At 57.8% G+C, this 16,543-nt stretch overlaps 1 protein-coding gene across 1 annotated transcript; it reads right to left on the reverse strand.

Annotated features, from left to right (window-relative positions):
* Positions 1–339: 339 nt before the first annotated feature.
* LOC130890486 (complement C4) lies at positions 340–16,312 on the reverse strand. Its single transcript, XM_057794427.1, has 41 exons — positions 16,115–16,312; positions 15,827–16,019; positions 15,254–15,455; positions 14,992–15,062; positions 14,813–14,901; positions 14,564–14,646; positions 14,346–14,442; positions 13,616–13,721; positions 13,321–13,453; positions 12,366–12,481; positions 12,101–12,277; positions 11,768–11,953; positions 11,454–11,639; positions 10,576–10,734; positions 10,213–10,339; positions 9,581–9,655; positions 9,163–9,357; positions 8,969–9,080; positions 8,809–8,879; positions 8,428–8,567; positions 8,098–8,307; positions 7,539–7,590; positions 7,364–7,453; positions 7,037–7,246; positions 6,804–6,879; positions 6,544–6,700; positions 6,334–6,450; positions 6,073–6,244; positions 5,630–5,862; positions 5,389–5,556; positions 4,763–4,822; positions 3,194–3,287; positions 2,761–2,944; positions 2,558–2,648; positions 2,366–2,440; positions 1,689–1,791; positions 1,461–1,550; positions 1,289–1,387; positions 1,072–1,155; positions 685–817; positions 340–558 (listed from the first exon to the last, which is right to left on the reverse strand). The coding sequence occupies exons 1-41, from the start codon at positions 16,177–16,179 to the stop codon at positions 417–419; spliced, it is 5,223 nt and encodes a 1,740-aa protein (XP_057650410.1). The 5' UTR covers positions 16,180–16,312; the 3' UTR covers positions 340–416.
* Between the last annotated feature and the right edge of the window lie 231 nt (positions 16,313–16,543).

Below are 16,543 nucleotides of genomic sequence, written 5' to 3' on the forward strand. Positions count from 1 at the left end.
TGGCTTCAGAGCCCCCTGCCTCCTACATTTAGGACCTCAACGAGGTCAACAAGCTACAACACAGTTCAAGCTAACAAACCTCAGAACTCCAAATATACGCAAGAGGATGCAGTGTGTGATCTAAAGATGAGAGGTGTCGCTAAGGGGGCAGTGACTGTGACTCCCAGCCATAGGGCACTTGGAGCACTGGCTAGTGGACCCCAAGATGGACTGAATTCTAGAGAGGCCTCAAGGAGGGATCAGGCACAAAAGATCCCGAGACTCAGAGTCCACAATTATACAAACTAAGCAAGGCCCACAAAACCTGGATGGGGGTGGGCTGCCACACCTACAGACAGACACACAGGGACACTTTGCGGTCAAAAGCCTTTATTCACGCTAAGTCCCGGGCTGAGCTCGGGTGCAGAGCCTGCACCTCACACCTGGCACCCCTGGGTGCTGTACTCCCGCAGAAAGTCATGGAGCTGCGCGCAGGCTGCCCGCTGGCGGGTGCTCCGGCACAGGCGCTCCGAGGGCATCTCCTCGATCCAGCTGTTGGAGTCCAGCAAGTACTGAGGGCTGCAGAGGACACAGGGAGGCTCAGGACGGGCACAGGAGACACCTGGCTTTGGAGGGGCAGAACTAGGAGCCCAAAGGAAGGTCCCAGACATGGGGAGCAGGGGATGGCAGGGCCAGATGACTCACTCTCCCTTGAGGTCACTGGTGGCCCCGTCCAGACCCATGATCAAGTATTCTTTGTTAGGCTCCAGGCGGAGGCGGCAAGAGGCCCGGACCAGGAAGTTGCGGGTCTGACCTACAGAAGCCTTGGCATCCTTGCCTGCGGGAATCAGACAGAAGACATCAGAGAAAGGAAGGCCAGGAGCCCTGGGCAGGGCTCTGTGGAGATCCTGCCATTTAACCCTCTCTGCTCCTGATGGAAGTCCAGGTTCCCAGAGACCAGGAGATGGGAAGTGAGAGGATGGGGGTTCGCATTCGAATTATTCCCAGTTTGGGGTTTTCCCAATTCTAAGAGGTCCCACACCCAGATCTCAGCCTCCATGACTCCCCAGTCCACCCGCCTCTCCTCCCTACTGAAATGCAAGACTTGGGTGATCAGGGTCTCAAAGAGGCGGAAGGCAGCTCTGCCATCTTCTCGGAGAACCTTAACCTGGAAGCCTGGGACGAGAAGGGAAAAGGAAGGGAAGTTGCGGTGACACAAAGAGGCCACAGGTTGGCTTGGGGAAAAGCAGGCAACCTGGGGAGACCAAGGTGCTGGTGCCAAGCAGGATGGAGGCCGAGGGGCACTAACCATACTCCACTCGGGGGTAATAGCAGGCAAACTTCATCCTGTAGCCATCCTTGTCCTGCTCCCCTCGCTCCAGAGAGCGGCGCTGCTTAGGGCACTTCCCTGAGGGCAAATGTCAGGTGAGACCAGCTGGGCGCCCCCATTTCCCAGCCCCTGCCCCCAGGCCTCATCTCACCCTCGGCACACTGGCAGACATCGGCAGAGCACAAGGTGGACAGGAGCTTGCTCTTACTCGGTGCAGCATAAAACACAGAGCACTTGTGGTCTAGAGAAGAGCAGCCAGGAGTGATGGTCTCTCCTCTCTGTCTCGGCATCTCAGGAGCCAGGGTCTCCCCACACCGTGGTACCCCTGTGAGGGGTCAGGGCCCCTGATCCTGCATGCCAGAGCATCCCAAGTGCTCACCGGGGCTGTAGTAGTCATACAGGACAGCACTGGCCGGCTGCACCAGCCCCACGGCCACCTCCTGCAGGGCTCCAAAGCCCACACACTCCCGGGTGGTCGGGACCTGGCACAAGGAAGAAGGCTGCTCAGGGCCAGGCCGCTGCCTGCCTTGCTTCTGCTTGGTCACCGTGACCTTATCCCCAGCACCCATCCCTCATGTTCTGTCATCTTCCTGACATTAGACTCGAAAACTCGGTCCCCAAGGCCTCTGATGACTTCACTGCCACCATGGTGCCCTTGTCCCAGTCTTTGGTGCCCGAACCCTCTGCAGAGTCTCACTATAGGCACACATTCCCTGTGAGACCCTCCATGCGGGTTAGCTTCCCAACCCACGTTGTCTCACCTGGCACCTCTACTTCCCAAGGAACACAGGCGTGGGGAGCCCTGCTCCCGCACCAGTGTGCACGGTGGCCTCCATCTCTCCCTGGCTCCCCATAAACCCTTGAAGGCTGATGACTGCCAAGCTGAACTCACAGGCCCATCCTGGCATTGAGGTGAGGCAGGACAGGTGAGCTCTCCAAGGCTCTCTGCCTCCAAACCATGTCCCCACCTCTTTCCTCACCAGGTGCCCACACCATCCGACCCTGGCAAGGCAGGACGGAGACCCAGCTGCTTCCTGTGTGCCTCTCCACACTCACCGAGTCGAAGTACAGCAGGACATGGGGCCCATCGGTCTCAAAGTGACTCACGTACCGGTCAGAGAGGGACGTCAGCTGCAGAGGAGGGGGACAGTCACAGGGCATGGCACTGACGGGGCTCAGCACCCGGGGTACTACAGAGATGGAGCAGGGCTCCCCAGGACAGAGGGTAACTGTGGGGGCTGACCGTACCTTCTCCAGGTCGGCCCTCAGTGCGTGGAATCCACTCAGGAGGGTGATGTCTGCGATCGCCATGCCAGACAACCCCACCTTGCCCTTGCGCCTACAGGGAGGAGGGGCAGCTGTGCAGGCTCCACCTGAACCACACACTGGGCACACCTGCCACCGTCCTCCCCCCACCCCCACTGCATATGCAGGAAGCAGGCAGCACCCACCAGATGCACACAGTGTACTGCACTCTGGACTCCTGCTCCTCTGCCACCTTGGGAGCCTCCCTTCTCCGGCGGCTCCTTCGACCCTCAAACAGCTGCAGGGGCGTCACAGGCTGAGAGTGGGCACTCGGATCGTCCGCAGCTGGCATCTCCTCCTCGTAGTCTTCATAGTCCTCGTAGGCTTCCCCTGTGCAGTGCGTGGTGAGGGGTCTCAGCGTGTCAGCCCTGAGGGCGCAGGACCCCCAGCCCACACACGGGTGTATTTCCCACATCTGTGACTGCCCTGCAGGGCTCAGGACACCCTGACCCACACACGGGTGTATTTCCCATAGCCTGTGACTGTCCTGCAGGGCTCAGGACCTCCGACCCACACACAGGTGTATTCCACACAGCTGTGACTGCCCTGCAGGGCTTAGGACCCCCGACCCACACTCACGGGTATATTCCACATAGCCTGTGACTGTCACTTCCATCTGCAGGTCCTGACAGGTCGTGTTCTTCAGGTTCAGGACATTGTAGGTACGGAGGACCTGGCTCAGCCAGAGATGGGAAGAGAACATGGGACACACACGACAAAGACTTAGAGGGTCCTGGGCAGAGGGACCTAAGCCCCCCCACTTTTCCCTTTCCCCAAGCCAACCCCAGATATCCCGTCCCCCACCCAACCCCAATGAAGAACCTAAATGAGGCCCTGGCCAAGATGTCAGAGCAGTGAGGAGGCCACCCTAGCCCAGCCTGCAGAAGGGGGCAGAGGCCACAACAGGATGCCCTGCAGTGGCTCCTCCAAGCCCCTTGAAGACAACACAGGACAGAATGCAGAGGAGGCCTGTGGGGATGACAGCGGGCAGAGCCCAGCTCTGTAAGGAGACGGCTGGAAGGCAAATCTGGATTGTTTTTTAAGGGTCTAACGAGGTTAAGAGAAAGGTCTGAATTTTCCCGATTTATCACTGCCTGAGTTTGCGTCCTACAAGGACGGGGAGGTAGCAGGTCGCAGCCTGAGCCACCTCACGCAGGACCTCAGAGCAGTAAAGAACAGGACAGGTCCTGTGCTCTCTGGGCGGAGAGATGGCTCAGAGGTTAAGAGCACTGGCTGTTCTTCCAGAGGTCCTGAGTTCAATTCCCAGCAACCACATGGTGGCTCACAACCATCTGTAATAAGACCTGGTGCCTTCCATGCCAGCAGGACATTGTATGCTTAATAAATAAATCTAAAAAAAAAGAAAGTAAAGGACAGGTCCTGTACTCTCCCTAAAGCATACCCCGCCATGACCAAGTACGCCCCAAAATGGTAAAACTATAACCACATTCAAATAAAAAGTACTAACGTGGCTGCAGCCTGCTTGACCTATTGTGTCTGAGATGACCTAACTGTTCCTAGACTTCCCCTAGCGGAGCTTAAAAGGGGTTGTGTCTTTCTTCTTGGGTCACAATTTTGAACAATGGAGACCCACATGCTGGAATAAAGGTTCTGTCTTTCATACTATTGGAGTCTGGGGTCTTCCTTTGCAATTCTCAGACCTTACACAAGCTGGCCTCGAGTTCATTATCAAGCAGAGAGGACCTTGAGCTACTGGTCCTCCTGACTCTGCCCCCAACCTCTGCACCATCAGGGGTATCCACTCACTCTGGGAAGTGGCACACGTTCCCGGGCTGCCAGTCTACCTGCTGTGCTGGGCAGTGACCAGAGGGGCAGCCTGAGAGCACAGCAAGGGTCACCCGGGCCAGCGGAGGGAGGCTGTGGCAGCTCTAGCGGACAGCGAGCCTCAGAGAATAAAGGGGTCCCAGCAGCAGATGAGACAGACGGAAGGAAAGGGGCATGGGACCTGGGTCTGGATGCTGAGGACAAGGGACAGGAGAGCCAGGATGTGCAGGCGAAGGAAACAGCAGAGACCCAGAAACATGGTCCAGAGGCAAGAGGAAGGCTCAGGGAAGGACAGCAGCCAGCATGGAGCTCCGCCCACAAGGTCTCCCTAAGGCCCAGGCCGCCCTGCCCTGCTGGCCTCACCTTCAGGGTGCCTTTGCTGTTCCCTCTGACCTCCACGGTGATCTTGCTGCCCAGGGAGAACTTCCAGGAGGGAGAGAAAAGCAGGTCAGAGGCCACAGGATGGGTCCCTCAAAGCAGCGCATCCCCCCACTCCCTGTCCAGAAGGCTCCTCCTTTGCTGAAGCAGCCCTCCCCAGCCTCCCAGGACAGCGGTTCTCAACCTGTGGGGCCCGACCCCTTTGGGGGCTGAACAACCGTTTCCCAGGGATCACCTCAGACCATCAGACACCATACATATTTACAGTAGGATTGATAGCACTAGCAAAATGACAGTTAGGAAGTAGCAATGGATCATATGGTTTCATATGGTTGGAGGTCACGGCATGAGGAACCGTATTAAAAGGCCACAGTGTTAGGAAGGTGGAGGAACGCTGTCCTGGACCCTTGTGTGGGCTCCGCACACATGCTGTTTTATGGGTGAGGGAAGATCCCTGAGGTTTAATCACGCAGCCAGGAGAAAAGTCAGTCTTCCCACAACACCCTCAGGAGAGAGCTGGACCATCATGACCGCACATGGGGGTGGATGGACCATGCTTCAGACCTGGCCCAAACCCCACAGCAGCCCTGTCAGGGAGGGTGTGGGTTCACCTTCAGCTCCTCCTCCAGGCCCTTGACCTGGTGGTTGTTCAGTTGCAGCGCGTGAGACTTGAACCCATTGCGGCCCAGGGAACTGAGAGTCACATTGAGGACCCTCTCCTCTGCGGTGTGGGAAGTGATCCAGTATGCAGACAGGGCGTCCAGAGTGACTACTGTGTCCTAAGGAGATTAGGCTAGGAGTCAGGCACGTGATCTCGGGACCACCTACCCAGAGCCCTATGGCTGCCCCTACCTGGGTACTGCGGAATCCCCCTTCGAAGCTGCCCTGGTGGGTGAGCCAGGATGCGGCCTTGTCCGCCATTTCTCCCTTGCCCTCCCTCAGCAGCAGATGTAAAAGGCCATAGGCTGTGGTTTCGATCCACAGGGCTGGGGCCCGGGGCACAGGTTCCGATGGGCTACGAGGAGCCGGGGTGGGCAACACAACATCGTTCTGAGAGCCAGGGACAAAGCCCCAGTAGAGGTTTCCTAGAAGGGAATAAAAGGCAAGGGAAGGCAAGGAAAGGGCATGTTGAACAGAGAAACTGCATTTGCAGCTGAGCAAGCCGGCTCTCTCGCGCCCCCTGCTGGTCGCCCCTGTTCCACGCCTCAGCCCTAATAGGCCACTAATTTTCAGTCTGTCTCTGCAGGGCAGTCCCAAGGGTCCCAGGCATTCTGCCAGGCCGCCCTTGCCCTCACCATTGGCTTCCTCAGCCATGGCCATCAGGCTGTTGTGGGCAACATTCCTCAGGTCCTCGGAGGCCTTGGTCAGTGTCAGGGCATAGGCTGTGATGGCCGCTGCGTGGGCGCCCAGGAGCCCAGCACTGGCCTTCTGCCCCAAGAACTCATTTGCCTTGGAGATGGAGGCTTCCTAGAAGAAAGCAGAGGCCTGAGCCGGTGTGCCCGGCTCCCAGACAGGACAGCTGGGACCACGAAGGGACAGCGTGTTGACTTCCTTACCACTCTGTCCTTCAGCTGCTGGTCTCTCCCATCCTGGAAGACGGTCAGTCCATGGTGAAGGGCAATGACCACGAAGGCGGTGAGGGCCACATTCTCATCATGACCCACCAAGCCCCCCTGGTAAGGAGAGAATGAGGGTGTCAGGCCAGAGTGGTGAGGGACGCAGACAGTCTTACTGCTGCTATCCCAGGGACTCTTGCATGCTCACACCTGCATGTCTCTGTGAATGACTGGACATGGGTCGTGGAAGGAGCCATCACCCAACTGCTGGGACAACAGCCAGGCAGCTGTCTCCTGCAGCTTCTCTGGGGCGTCGCCCACCTGCTCCTGCGCCAAACTCAGGATCTTCAGCACAAAGGCCGTGAGCCTAAAGGAAGGAAGGGATGGCTGGAGACAAGGCTAGACCTTCTGGTGACCTGGTTTGTGGTCTCTTGTTCTCCTGAAGCCCTGAACACAAGGCCCAGCCTCACCAGGTGCTGCTGTCCCTGTGCAACCAAGCCCCAAAGGAGCCATCTTTCTTCCGGAACTGCTGGATACGCATGTGCCCTGGAAGGGAGAGCTGGCTGTGAGGTGACATGCCCACTCTCCCGCTGTCTGTGCCCAGGCTGTGCACCCAGCGACCACCCCTAGCTTTTTCTCTAGGCTCCCAGCTGCCCATCATGCCCTCCCTGCCTGTGACTCTGACTTTTACTGAACACAGAACCTTTCTGGATGAGATCCACAGCATGGTCCTTGGTCTCAGGGGGAAGTTTGCTCCACTGCTCTGTCTTGTCCAGGTAGCGGGAAGCAGTCAGAGTAGGAGCCAAATAGATCATGGTTTGTTCTGCACAGCCCCGGGGAAGTCTCAGAAGGGAGGCCACGCCTCCTGGGGACAAGGCGCCTTCAGAGCCCAAAGTGTCCAAGGGTTCAGAGGCTTTGAAGGAAGAGAAGGTGTGGATGAGACTGTGGGGACCCAGCCTCACAGGGAAACACAGCAGCCTACACGTTTCAGGCACACGCAAGTGCTCATGGGAGAGGACCAGACTCTGACCTGTAACCCTGACGAAGCTGCTGAAATCCCCATCAGGGATGATGTTGGGATCAGAGCTGCCGGGAATTTCCAAAGTCCGGGCTCGGTTATCTAGGGAGATGAGAGGAGCTGGCGGTCGGCCCCTGTGCCCCTTAACTGCCCCATGGAACTGGCAGCTGGGGTAGGAGCCACTCACCCAGGGGGTTGAGTTCGTAGACCATCTCTTCTCTGTGGATGGCCCCTTCCTTCTGTCTCAGTCAAAAATATGGAGGCAGGGATCAGCCAGGGGTACACGAGCCCCTCCTGGGGCAGACACCCTGGGACTTAGAGCTAACTTCATGGATGGGAACCCTGGTCCTCCGGCTCACAGGTCTACCATGCAGAGTCCTAGGTTTAAGTCCCAGCACCGCAAACAGTAAATGACGTAGATGAAAAACGTGGGAAACAGCTGGCTGTGACCGTGCCTGCCTGCGAGCCCAGCAATCGGGAAGGCAAAGGCTGAGGATTACTGTAAGTTCAAGGCCAGCTTGAGCTACATATCATATCTAGAATGAGTCTGAGGCTAGCCTGGGCTACATATCTAGTCTCTGTCTGAAAAGTAGTAAACATAAAATTTCAGAGACAGAGCTGAGTCACAATCGCAGTGGCGGGCGGGTTAGCTGTGCACTAGGTTTGGGCGCTGAGCTCTGGTCTGGCCAGCGGATGCTAAAGAACACAGCCGGGAACCAGGGCCTAGATTGGGGGCGGTCACTTACTTCGATCTGCAGAATCTTAGAGACAGCATCTCCCACGAAAACCTCAATAGACCCTCGAGCCACCACTTTCAGGGACACAGAGGCAGCAGCCGTGGGTACCACAGAGAAGGCCACAGGCCGGGCAGAGCCTGCGGGCACCGACACCTGCTGAGCCAGCCCTCCACCACCAGCCATGCACAGTCCTTCGACTGGGGACACATGGACACTCACCTGAGGACAGGAAACAGGGCTGGCCAGAGTCCTAATCCAGTCAACACTGCCGCCTGCCCTGTCCCTGGTAGCACCCGCCCTTCACCCCAGCCCGAGTGCACAGGCTCCCATGGATCTCACAGTCACGTCAGTATCCAGATAGTTGTAGAGAACGGGCCGCAACTCGAGCTGCTCAAAGCGGCGGACAGAGGTGGGCAGGCGCAGATGCAGGTGGAATTCTTGGAACACGCGGACACGGGTTGGTGTGGCTACGCACAGGCCTGTGGATGGGGAAAGGAGGCGGGGCAGAGGTGCAGGGACATGAGGACCTCAGGGCACAGGAAGGCAGGGTCTGGCAATGACTCCGCTCTGCCCTCGGCTTTGACAGCTCTCAGGATAGATGCACACCAGGGGGAGATCTTCCCAGGTGCATGGGATCCACCCCTTGGTGGGAGCAGAGGAAGAAGCAGAGTCAAGGGGAAGGGAAGGGAGCAGCCTGAGGTGTGGGCAGGGTTACCTCACCTTTGCTTCTGGACAGGCTCACGCCATGAATCTCCCATGTGGTCAGAGAGTCAGGGAGCAGCAGTGTCAGCCTGTAGTGGAAATTCAGAGAAGACATGTCACCGCACGGGACTGTCCCCAGAACCAGCCCGGAGGCCAGGTCAGCAGCCCAGGCCCTCACAGTTTGGAGCGATCCACGGGCTCCACTCTCCAGAGCCAGTTCTCCGGGAAGTAGCTGCGCACCAGGACGTCATCTTCATCAATCAGGTCTTCCTCCTGCAGCACCTCCTGGGCTGGGGGAGGGGCACAGGAGTGAGGGCAGGTTTGGCCCTCTCAGGCACCACTACTGTTCCCTAGCTTCACCTGGCTGCTCACCTCGGGCAAAGCCCGCCTGGCTTCTGGTCTGGTTCTTGCGCAGGACCTCAGCAAACAGGCAACAGGACAAGAAGGGCTCCCGGCAGCTGGCCGGCCGCACCCGGGCTGCCCGCTGCTCACAGGTGCGCACCATGGGCAACCTTGTCAGCCCGTCCTGGCAGCAGCGCCTGGCCTCTGGGGAAGCATACTGGCCCACTGGTAGGCCAGGGGAGGCTGGGCAGGTGCAGGACCTGAACCTCAGCCCCACCGTCCCCTGGAGACACCAGGATGTGCCCGGAGAACCGTCAGGAGGCCGATGGACTGTCCCATCCAGCCTCCACCTGCAGCCCTTGGCTTCCCAGCCCTCAATGCCACAGCTGGCTGCGAGGCTGCAGAGGACAGAGAGGCAGACCCCACCCTGGTGGCTCCCACAACTCACACTTTTCACTGACAGCCTTCTGGAAGTCCACGCTTCTCTTTTGCCGGCTTTTCTTCTCCTTGGGACAGCTCAGGCCTGGCAGAGAGCAAGAGGACAGCGGCCAAGCAGTGAGGAGCTGGGTCAGCCTCCTTCCCTGTCCGCGGCCAGGCCTTTTCACCATGAATCCTGCAGTCGGCCTCCCTCCTGTGGCTGCTCCCAGTGCGCCATTCTTTTTTTTTTTTTGGTTTTTCGAGACAGGGTTTCTCTGTGGTTTTGGAGCCTGTCCTGGAACTAGCTCTTGTAGACCAGGCTGGTCTCGAACTCACAGAGATTCACCTGCCTCTGCCTCCCGAGTGCTGGGATTAAAGGCGTGTGCCACCACCGCCCGGCCCAATGCTCCATTCTTTTGGGTTTTTAGTAATATTAGCTCTGCTTTCTGTTTCCATTCCCTCTCTTTTTGTTTTAGCCTTTTGAGACAGGGTTTCTCTGTGTAGTCCTGGCTGTCCTGGACTCACTCTGTAGACCAGGCAGGCCAGGGACTCACAGAGAGAGATCCGCCTTCCTCTGCCTCCCGGCTGTTGAGATCCCTTGCCCCATTCCTACACCACCCCAGCCTTTCCTCCCTTGCCTGGTCCCCCTGGCTCCAATCTTACCCTCCCGGACTTGACTTAGTTGATCTCCATCAGAAAAGGCCAGACCAGCAGCCTGGAACACCTCAAGGGCATTGTCCCCACCTCCAGGACCACAGCCAAGGTTGTAGCTGTTCATCACTTCAAAGACCTGGCAGGGTAAGGAAGAGATGCTGGGACACAGGAGTGGCTGAGGGGCACGCCTGCCACTCCACTGAGGGTATTAGGGCAGGGCTTGAAGAAAGATGAGCCATGGAGTTAGAATGGAGACCAAGGGTAAGAGAGGAAGGGGCCAACCTCCAGGCTCCAAGGCAGGGCCAAGAGGGGCCTGTGGCGTCTGGGTGAGTGGAGCTTAGGCTCACAGGAAATGGAGAGAGCTTGACAAACCTTGCCCATGTCGAGGGGTTTGTGAGTCTTGCCACCCACAGCATACAGAGCCGTGTCCACGGCGCCCAGGGCCACCAGGGCTTGGGGGTCTGTCTTAATCTGCAGCTTCATGCTGTCTCCAGTGCGATACTCCTTGGCACCATCCACGTTCAGTTCCAGCTGGCCGAAATAGGAAGTACAGGGCAGTCAGCGGGACAGAGCAGGCTAGGGACGTGGACCAGAGGCTAAAAGTGTGTGCCATTCAGTCATGACGACTGGAATCTTAAACTCCTGTAACTCCAGCCTGGAAAGGTGGAGTGGGGGGATTCCCAGAGCACGGCAGTTAGCAAGAGAAGGCTTCTCAGTGAGCACCGGGAGACATTGACGGGAGCTGCCTCCATGAATAAGGCAGAAGAGCAATCCAAAATGTCTCCCAATCTCCACAAGCACATGCAAACTCGTGCATGCGTGCCCATGCAACATACGAGATATACGCACGCATGAGCCCGCCTCACTAACACACACACACTCAGAGAGACGAGATATACACACGTACGAGCCCACGTCACTAACACACGCACACACACACACACTCAGAGAGACGAGAATACACACGCACGAGCCCGCCTCACTAACACACACACACAGAGACGAGACATACGCACGCACGAGCCCGCCTCACTAACACACACACACAGAGACGAGATATACGCACGCACGAGCCCGCCTCACTAACACACACACACTCAGAGAGACGAGATATACACACGCACGAGCCCGCCTCACTAACACACACACACACACACTCAGAGACAGAGATACGCACGCACCGCACGAGCCCCCCTCACTAGCACACACACTCAGACAGAGACAGAGACCGCCTGTGCAGCCCCAGTCACCTGGCCCTCACAGTCCCCAGGCTGCACATGAATGAGCAGGGAGTTGGCCACTGGGAGTCCTTGGTGGTAGAAGTAGGCCACAAAGTAGAAGGAAGGGGCCAGGCGATGGTCCACCAGCACGGAGACGGAGGTCAGGGTCCTCCTGGGCTCCCGGTTCATGATCACGATCTGGCCCCGGGAGAGGATCTGAGCCAAGGAGGAGCAGTGAGTGATCTTCTGCTTGGTGTAGACCCTACCCTGTCCTGAACCTGTGCCCAGGCCTGCAGAGGCCTCTGCCCTACAGCCAACACTCCTATACCCCGAGTCCCACACACCATGTAGTAGTAATGAGAGAAGGTAGGCCCCTCAATGCCCACAGTTCGCAGGTTCAGGATGAAGTTGTCCCCCACACGAGGGGGTCGAAGGTCTTGGGGCTCAATGGACAGAAAGCCAGAGCTTCCTGGAGGCGGGCCTTTCACTGTGAGCCTGGCTAGGGCCGGATAGACGGAGCCCGCAGACACCTGGACAGAAGGGCAGGGAAGGCCGGGGTCTATGACAGGACGCAGATACGCCACCGCTCCCCCCAGACTCGAGCAGAAGCACTCAGAAAACGACTCTTGAGCCCTCCCTTCCCGCGTGCCCGTCCCCAGGGCTCAGAGAAGCACTACCAAGAGCCGCAGTTCTGTGGTGCCTGGTGGGACGGGGATGGGAAGGCTGACTTGGCCGATCCCGTTGGTGCTCTGCTCTAAGTCGAGGACTCTTGAGCCAGAGCCAGAGGACAACGTGGCAGAAACTTTGACAGGAACATCAGAGGCTGTGGAGCCTGACATCTCTCGGACCACGGCCTGGAGGGACATGGGTGAGAAAAAGGCCACCCTCAGGACTGTGCGGCCCACGCGTGCGCCCCTCCGCTCCCGCCCTTCAGAGAAGAACCTGCAGCACGAAGTGGGCTCCCGGCACAAGGTGCTGCTTGGTGTTGCTGAGGTCCAAGGAGAAGGCAGATGACACAAAGCGCCAGGATGTGAGCTCTGCCTCCTCCATCTCCCCCCCTATAGGGCAGAGAGGGGGCAGAGAGGGGGAGGAAGGAACCCAGGAAAGAGACAGGAGTCAGGAAATGGCTCAAGCATCCTTCCCTCCCTACATGTGTGTAACATGTCTGTCGGGTGCGTGAGTGGACAGATGGAAGGTACAACTGGGGACAGACAGGCCCAGAGAGAGGCAGTTTTGGGGTCGTTGCTCTTGGCTGTGTGTCTGAGATGAGCAGGCAGACATCAGGGCTGTACTGAGGATGAGGAGCTGGGCCAATGGTGTAACTGGCATTTATTTTATATTATTTATTTAGTTAGGTTTTTTAAATAGGGTGTCTGTATAACCCTGCCTGTCCTGCACTCCCTATGGAGACCAGGCTGGGCTGGAACTCAGAGATCCACCTGCCCCTTTCTTCCTCCCAAGTGCTGGGGTCAAAGGCCTGCACCACCACGGCTGCCGGGCTGCACTGACAGTATCACTGCTGCACCACCACGGCTGCAGGGCTGCACCGACAGTATCAATGCTGCACCACCACTGCTGCCGGGCTGCACTGACAGTATCAATGCTGCACCACCACGGCTGCCGGGCTGCACTGACAATATCACTGCTGCACCACCACGGCTGCAGGGCTGCACCGACAGTATCAATGCTGCACCACCACGGCTGCAGGGCTGCACCGACAGTATCACTGCTGCACCACCACGGCTGCAGGGCTGCACCGACAGTATCAATGCTGCACCACCACGGCTGCCGGGCTGCACTGACAGTATCACTGTTGCACCACCACGGCTGCCGGGCTGCACCGACAGTATCACTGTGCCCTCCGTGTCTAGGGTGGCAGCAGAAGAAAGCCACCCACCTGGAGACTCGATGACGGCTGCCGCGGCATAGAGGCGCAGCCCCTCCAGGTCTGCAGTTCCAACACTGACTTTACCCAGGGCAGCCTGGAGCTGGTCCTTTGAGATGGAAACTTGACTCTGGCCTTCCACCAACTAAACAAAGACCACAGCATGTAAGTGAGGATCCCTCTTCTGTTCAGTGCCCTCCTCACCACACCCCTGCCTTGGTCTGGGCCTACAGGTTCAGTCCCTCCTCACCCACCCCCTTCCTGGTGTGGGTCTCCAGGTTCAGTGCCCTCTTCACCACACCCCTACCTTGGCCTGGGTCTCCAGGCCCCGAAGGAAAGTCCTCTTCCCATCCTCATCCATGAGTGCAAAGCGCGTGTATGCCACACCCTGCACAGGCTTCCCGTAGATATACCTGTTCCCATGGGAGATTTGGAGAGCTGAGAGCTGGGGAAATACCTCAGCAGGCCAGGTGATTACCACGCCAGCACCAAGACCTGAATTCAACACCTGAATCCATGTAAATCACCAGGTGAGACAGCATCCACTTGTAAATCCAGCAGTGGGAAGGTGGAGGCAGGGGGATTTGGGATTGTCTGGACAGTCTATCTAGCCTAATTAAGTGAGTTCCATGTCAATAAGAGACTGTGTCTCTCGAAGGAGATGGACAGAGATCCTAACAATGCCCCGAGGTTGTCCCTTACCTCCACATACATGTACACACACACATGCCCCTGCACTCGTAGACACACACATGCACATCTTTAATCCCAGGACTCCAGAGGCAGAGTCAGATGGACTGCTGTGAGTTCAAGGCCAGCCTGGTCTATTAGGTGGGTACACAGGGAGGGAAAGATAAGGTCTCAAAAACAAAACTAAAGAAGAAGGAAGGGAGGGAGGGAGGGAGGGAGGGAGGGAGGGAGGAAGGAAGGAAGGAAGGAAGGAAGGAAGGAAGGAAGGAAGGAAGGAAGGAAGGAAGGAAGGAGAGCTGGGCCCTGTAGGACGATTCCTGGGTGTGGGACGAGAGGGTGGCGGTTACCTGGCCTGGATGTCTAATTGTATTTCATCCATATAGCCGGGCACTGACAGGATATACGGCTTCTGTGGGGTGATCTTCACTTCAAAGTTGGGAAGAACTGAATGAGGGTAAAGAGATGAGTGACCAGGTACTAGACAAAGGGTCCTCCACAGCTCCCTCCCCACAGGGCTGCCTTGCCTCCCCTCCCCTCCCCTCCCCACCCACACTTCAGCACTTACTGTATTTCTTCACCTCAAAGCGGGCACTGCTATTGGACTGCAGGCTGTCTGAGAACCTCGCTGAGATCGTCCAGGTCCCCGGCCTGACAGTGGACAAGGGAGAGACTTCAGCTACCCACAGACAGCCCATGGCCTTCATCCTCCAGAAGAGGCATGGGGGGCACAGGGCCAGAGCATCTGGAACATGACCCCCTATGTCAGAGGGACGTGTCGACAGAGGGGTGGGTGGCCTGAGGTGGGGCAGCTCACTCGGAGATGTCTGGGATCACAAAGTCATCCTGGAAGATGGACGTAGGAGCAAACACCTCCTTCTTCCGAACACGGAGGCCATTAGAGTTCTGCGGGGGAGTGGGGGGTGGGGTCAGTGTGGTCAGGTGGGAGATCACACCAGTGCACAGGGTGAGGAAGGTCAGAGGTCAGGCACTCACCTCCACCATGACTGTGAGGGTGTCAGTGGATGGGCGCATCTTTTGATCCAGTGCAAAAACCCGGTAACGAACTAAGAGTGGATGATGAGAGGTAAGAGCCCCTGCGCAGAGGGACAGGGACCCCAGGAGACGCTGGGGACTAAACCCTAAGCAGTCCTCTGGGGTGGTGCCGTCCGTGGGGTCACCTCACACAGAGGACACCAAGCGCAGGCTCTGAGCACCCTGGGAGAGGAAAGCAGAGGCCCTGAGGCAGGAGGCTCACCCCGCTGGCCAGGGTTATAAACAGGCTGGTCAGTCTGCACGAAGATGTGCCCGCGGCGAGAAGAGAACAGTAGGTTGACGCCCTGTGTGTCTGTGGCTTTGGACAGGGAGCTCTTTAGCCACGAAGACTGAGCCACCAGCTGGACGTGGGGGGCTCTGCGTAGCTCAAAGAGGCCACAGTTGCTCACATCAGGCAGTGGGACCTGCCAGGAGTAGGGGGGAGAGACTGTCCAAGATGAAAGGGACTCAGAGCCCAAGACAGGGACACTAAGACCAGTGGGCGGGCCAGCCATAATGGCGTGTGGCAGTAACCCCAGCACTCGGGCGGCCAGAGGAGGACTGCTGAGCGACCACTCGCAATCCAGGCTATACTGTGAAAGCCTGTTTCCAAACCAAAAATAAAAGGCAACAGAAGAACCTGGTGGATCGCAGCACTCGGGAGGCCGAGGCAGGAGGATTGCTGGGAGTTCAAAGCCAGGCTGTTACATAGCAAGCTCCTGTCTGTGACTAAGCAAACAGGCATAGGGTACACAGGGCGGCCTAAGATAACGGCAGAGGTGTGGGCACTGGTTACCTCGAGGCTGAGAAGCACAAAACCATTTCCTGAACTGAGCACAAAATCCTTCTTTGGGGTGCAGATGCGACCGTTTTGGTTTCTCAGGAACACTGATCCTTTTACTTGCTGTCCTGGAGGGGCATCCTGGAGCTGCAAGCCCACTGACAGAGGGACCCCCAAATTCACCACGGAAGGGGAGAAGAGGAGCAACCTGGGAGAACAGTAGAGGTACTTCAGACCCGGCCTAAGCCCACCACCCCACTCCCCCTAACCCGCCCCCACAAGCCCAGTGTCTGGCCCCAGGACCTGGGCTTCTGCAAAGACAAGGCAACAACGCTCAGCACCCAGAGCAGTCCCCACAGGAGCCGCATGGCTGCAGGGTCCAGGGAGGTCAGACCTGTCTGGTCAGAGGTCTGCTCCCTTCTGGGCAACCTAGGCTTGGGGCAGTTTGACTCTGGACCTTGCTCCTCCTCTCGCCCAGATGAGCCGGGAAACCACGTGATGGCCAAGAAACGCAACTGGCCCTAGGCCCAGTGCTGGGGAAGCAGCCCAAACATCAGGGTCTCTGAAGAAATCTTGGCCCCGAAATGAATTTTGTGCTTGTTATTCCCAGTACCAGGCACCGCCCTTAACTGTGTTCATGCACATGTGTTAGCCCATGTGTGTTTGCACAGCTCCAGCATGGCACATGGACAGGACTGCTGTAGTTCCTACAAATCAGGAATGGCTTCAGAG

Source organism: Chionomys nivalis, chromosome 19 (assembly GCF_950005125.1).
Source record: "Chionomys nivalis chromosome 19, mChiNiv1.1, whole genome shotgun sequence".
Lineage (NCBI taxonomy): Eukaryota > Metazoa > Chordata > Mammalia > Rodentia > Cricetidae > Chionomys > Chionomys nivalis.

Excerpts from the sequence above, each read along its gene's own strand:
- LOC130890486 (XM_057794427.1), bottom strand. The coding sequence starts at position 16,179 with ATGCGGCTCCTGTGGGGACTGCTCTGGGTGCTGAGCGTTGTTGCCTTG. Across the intron at positions 15,063-15,253 it reads TTATAACCCTGGCCAGCGGG|TTCGTTACCGGGTTTTTGCA; the intron begins GTGAGCCTCCTG and ends ATCCACTCTTAG. Across the intron at positions 8,880-8,968 it reads CCCGTGGATCGCTCCAAACT|GCTGACACTGCTGCTCCCTG; the intron begins GTGAGGGCCTGG and ends TTTCCACTACAG.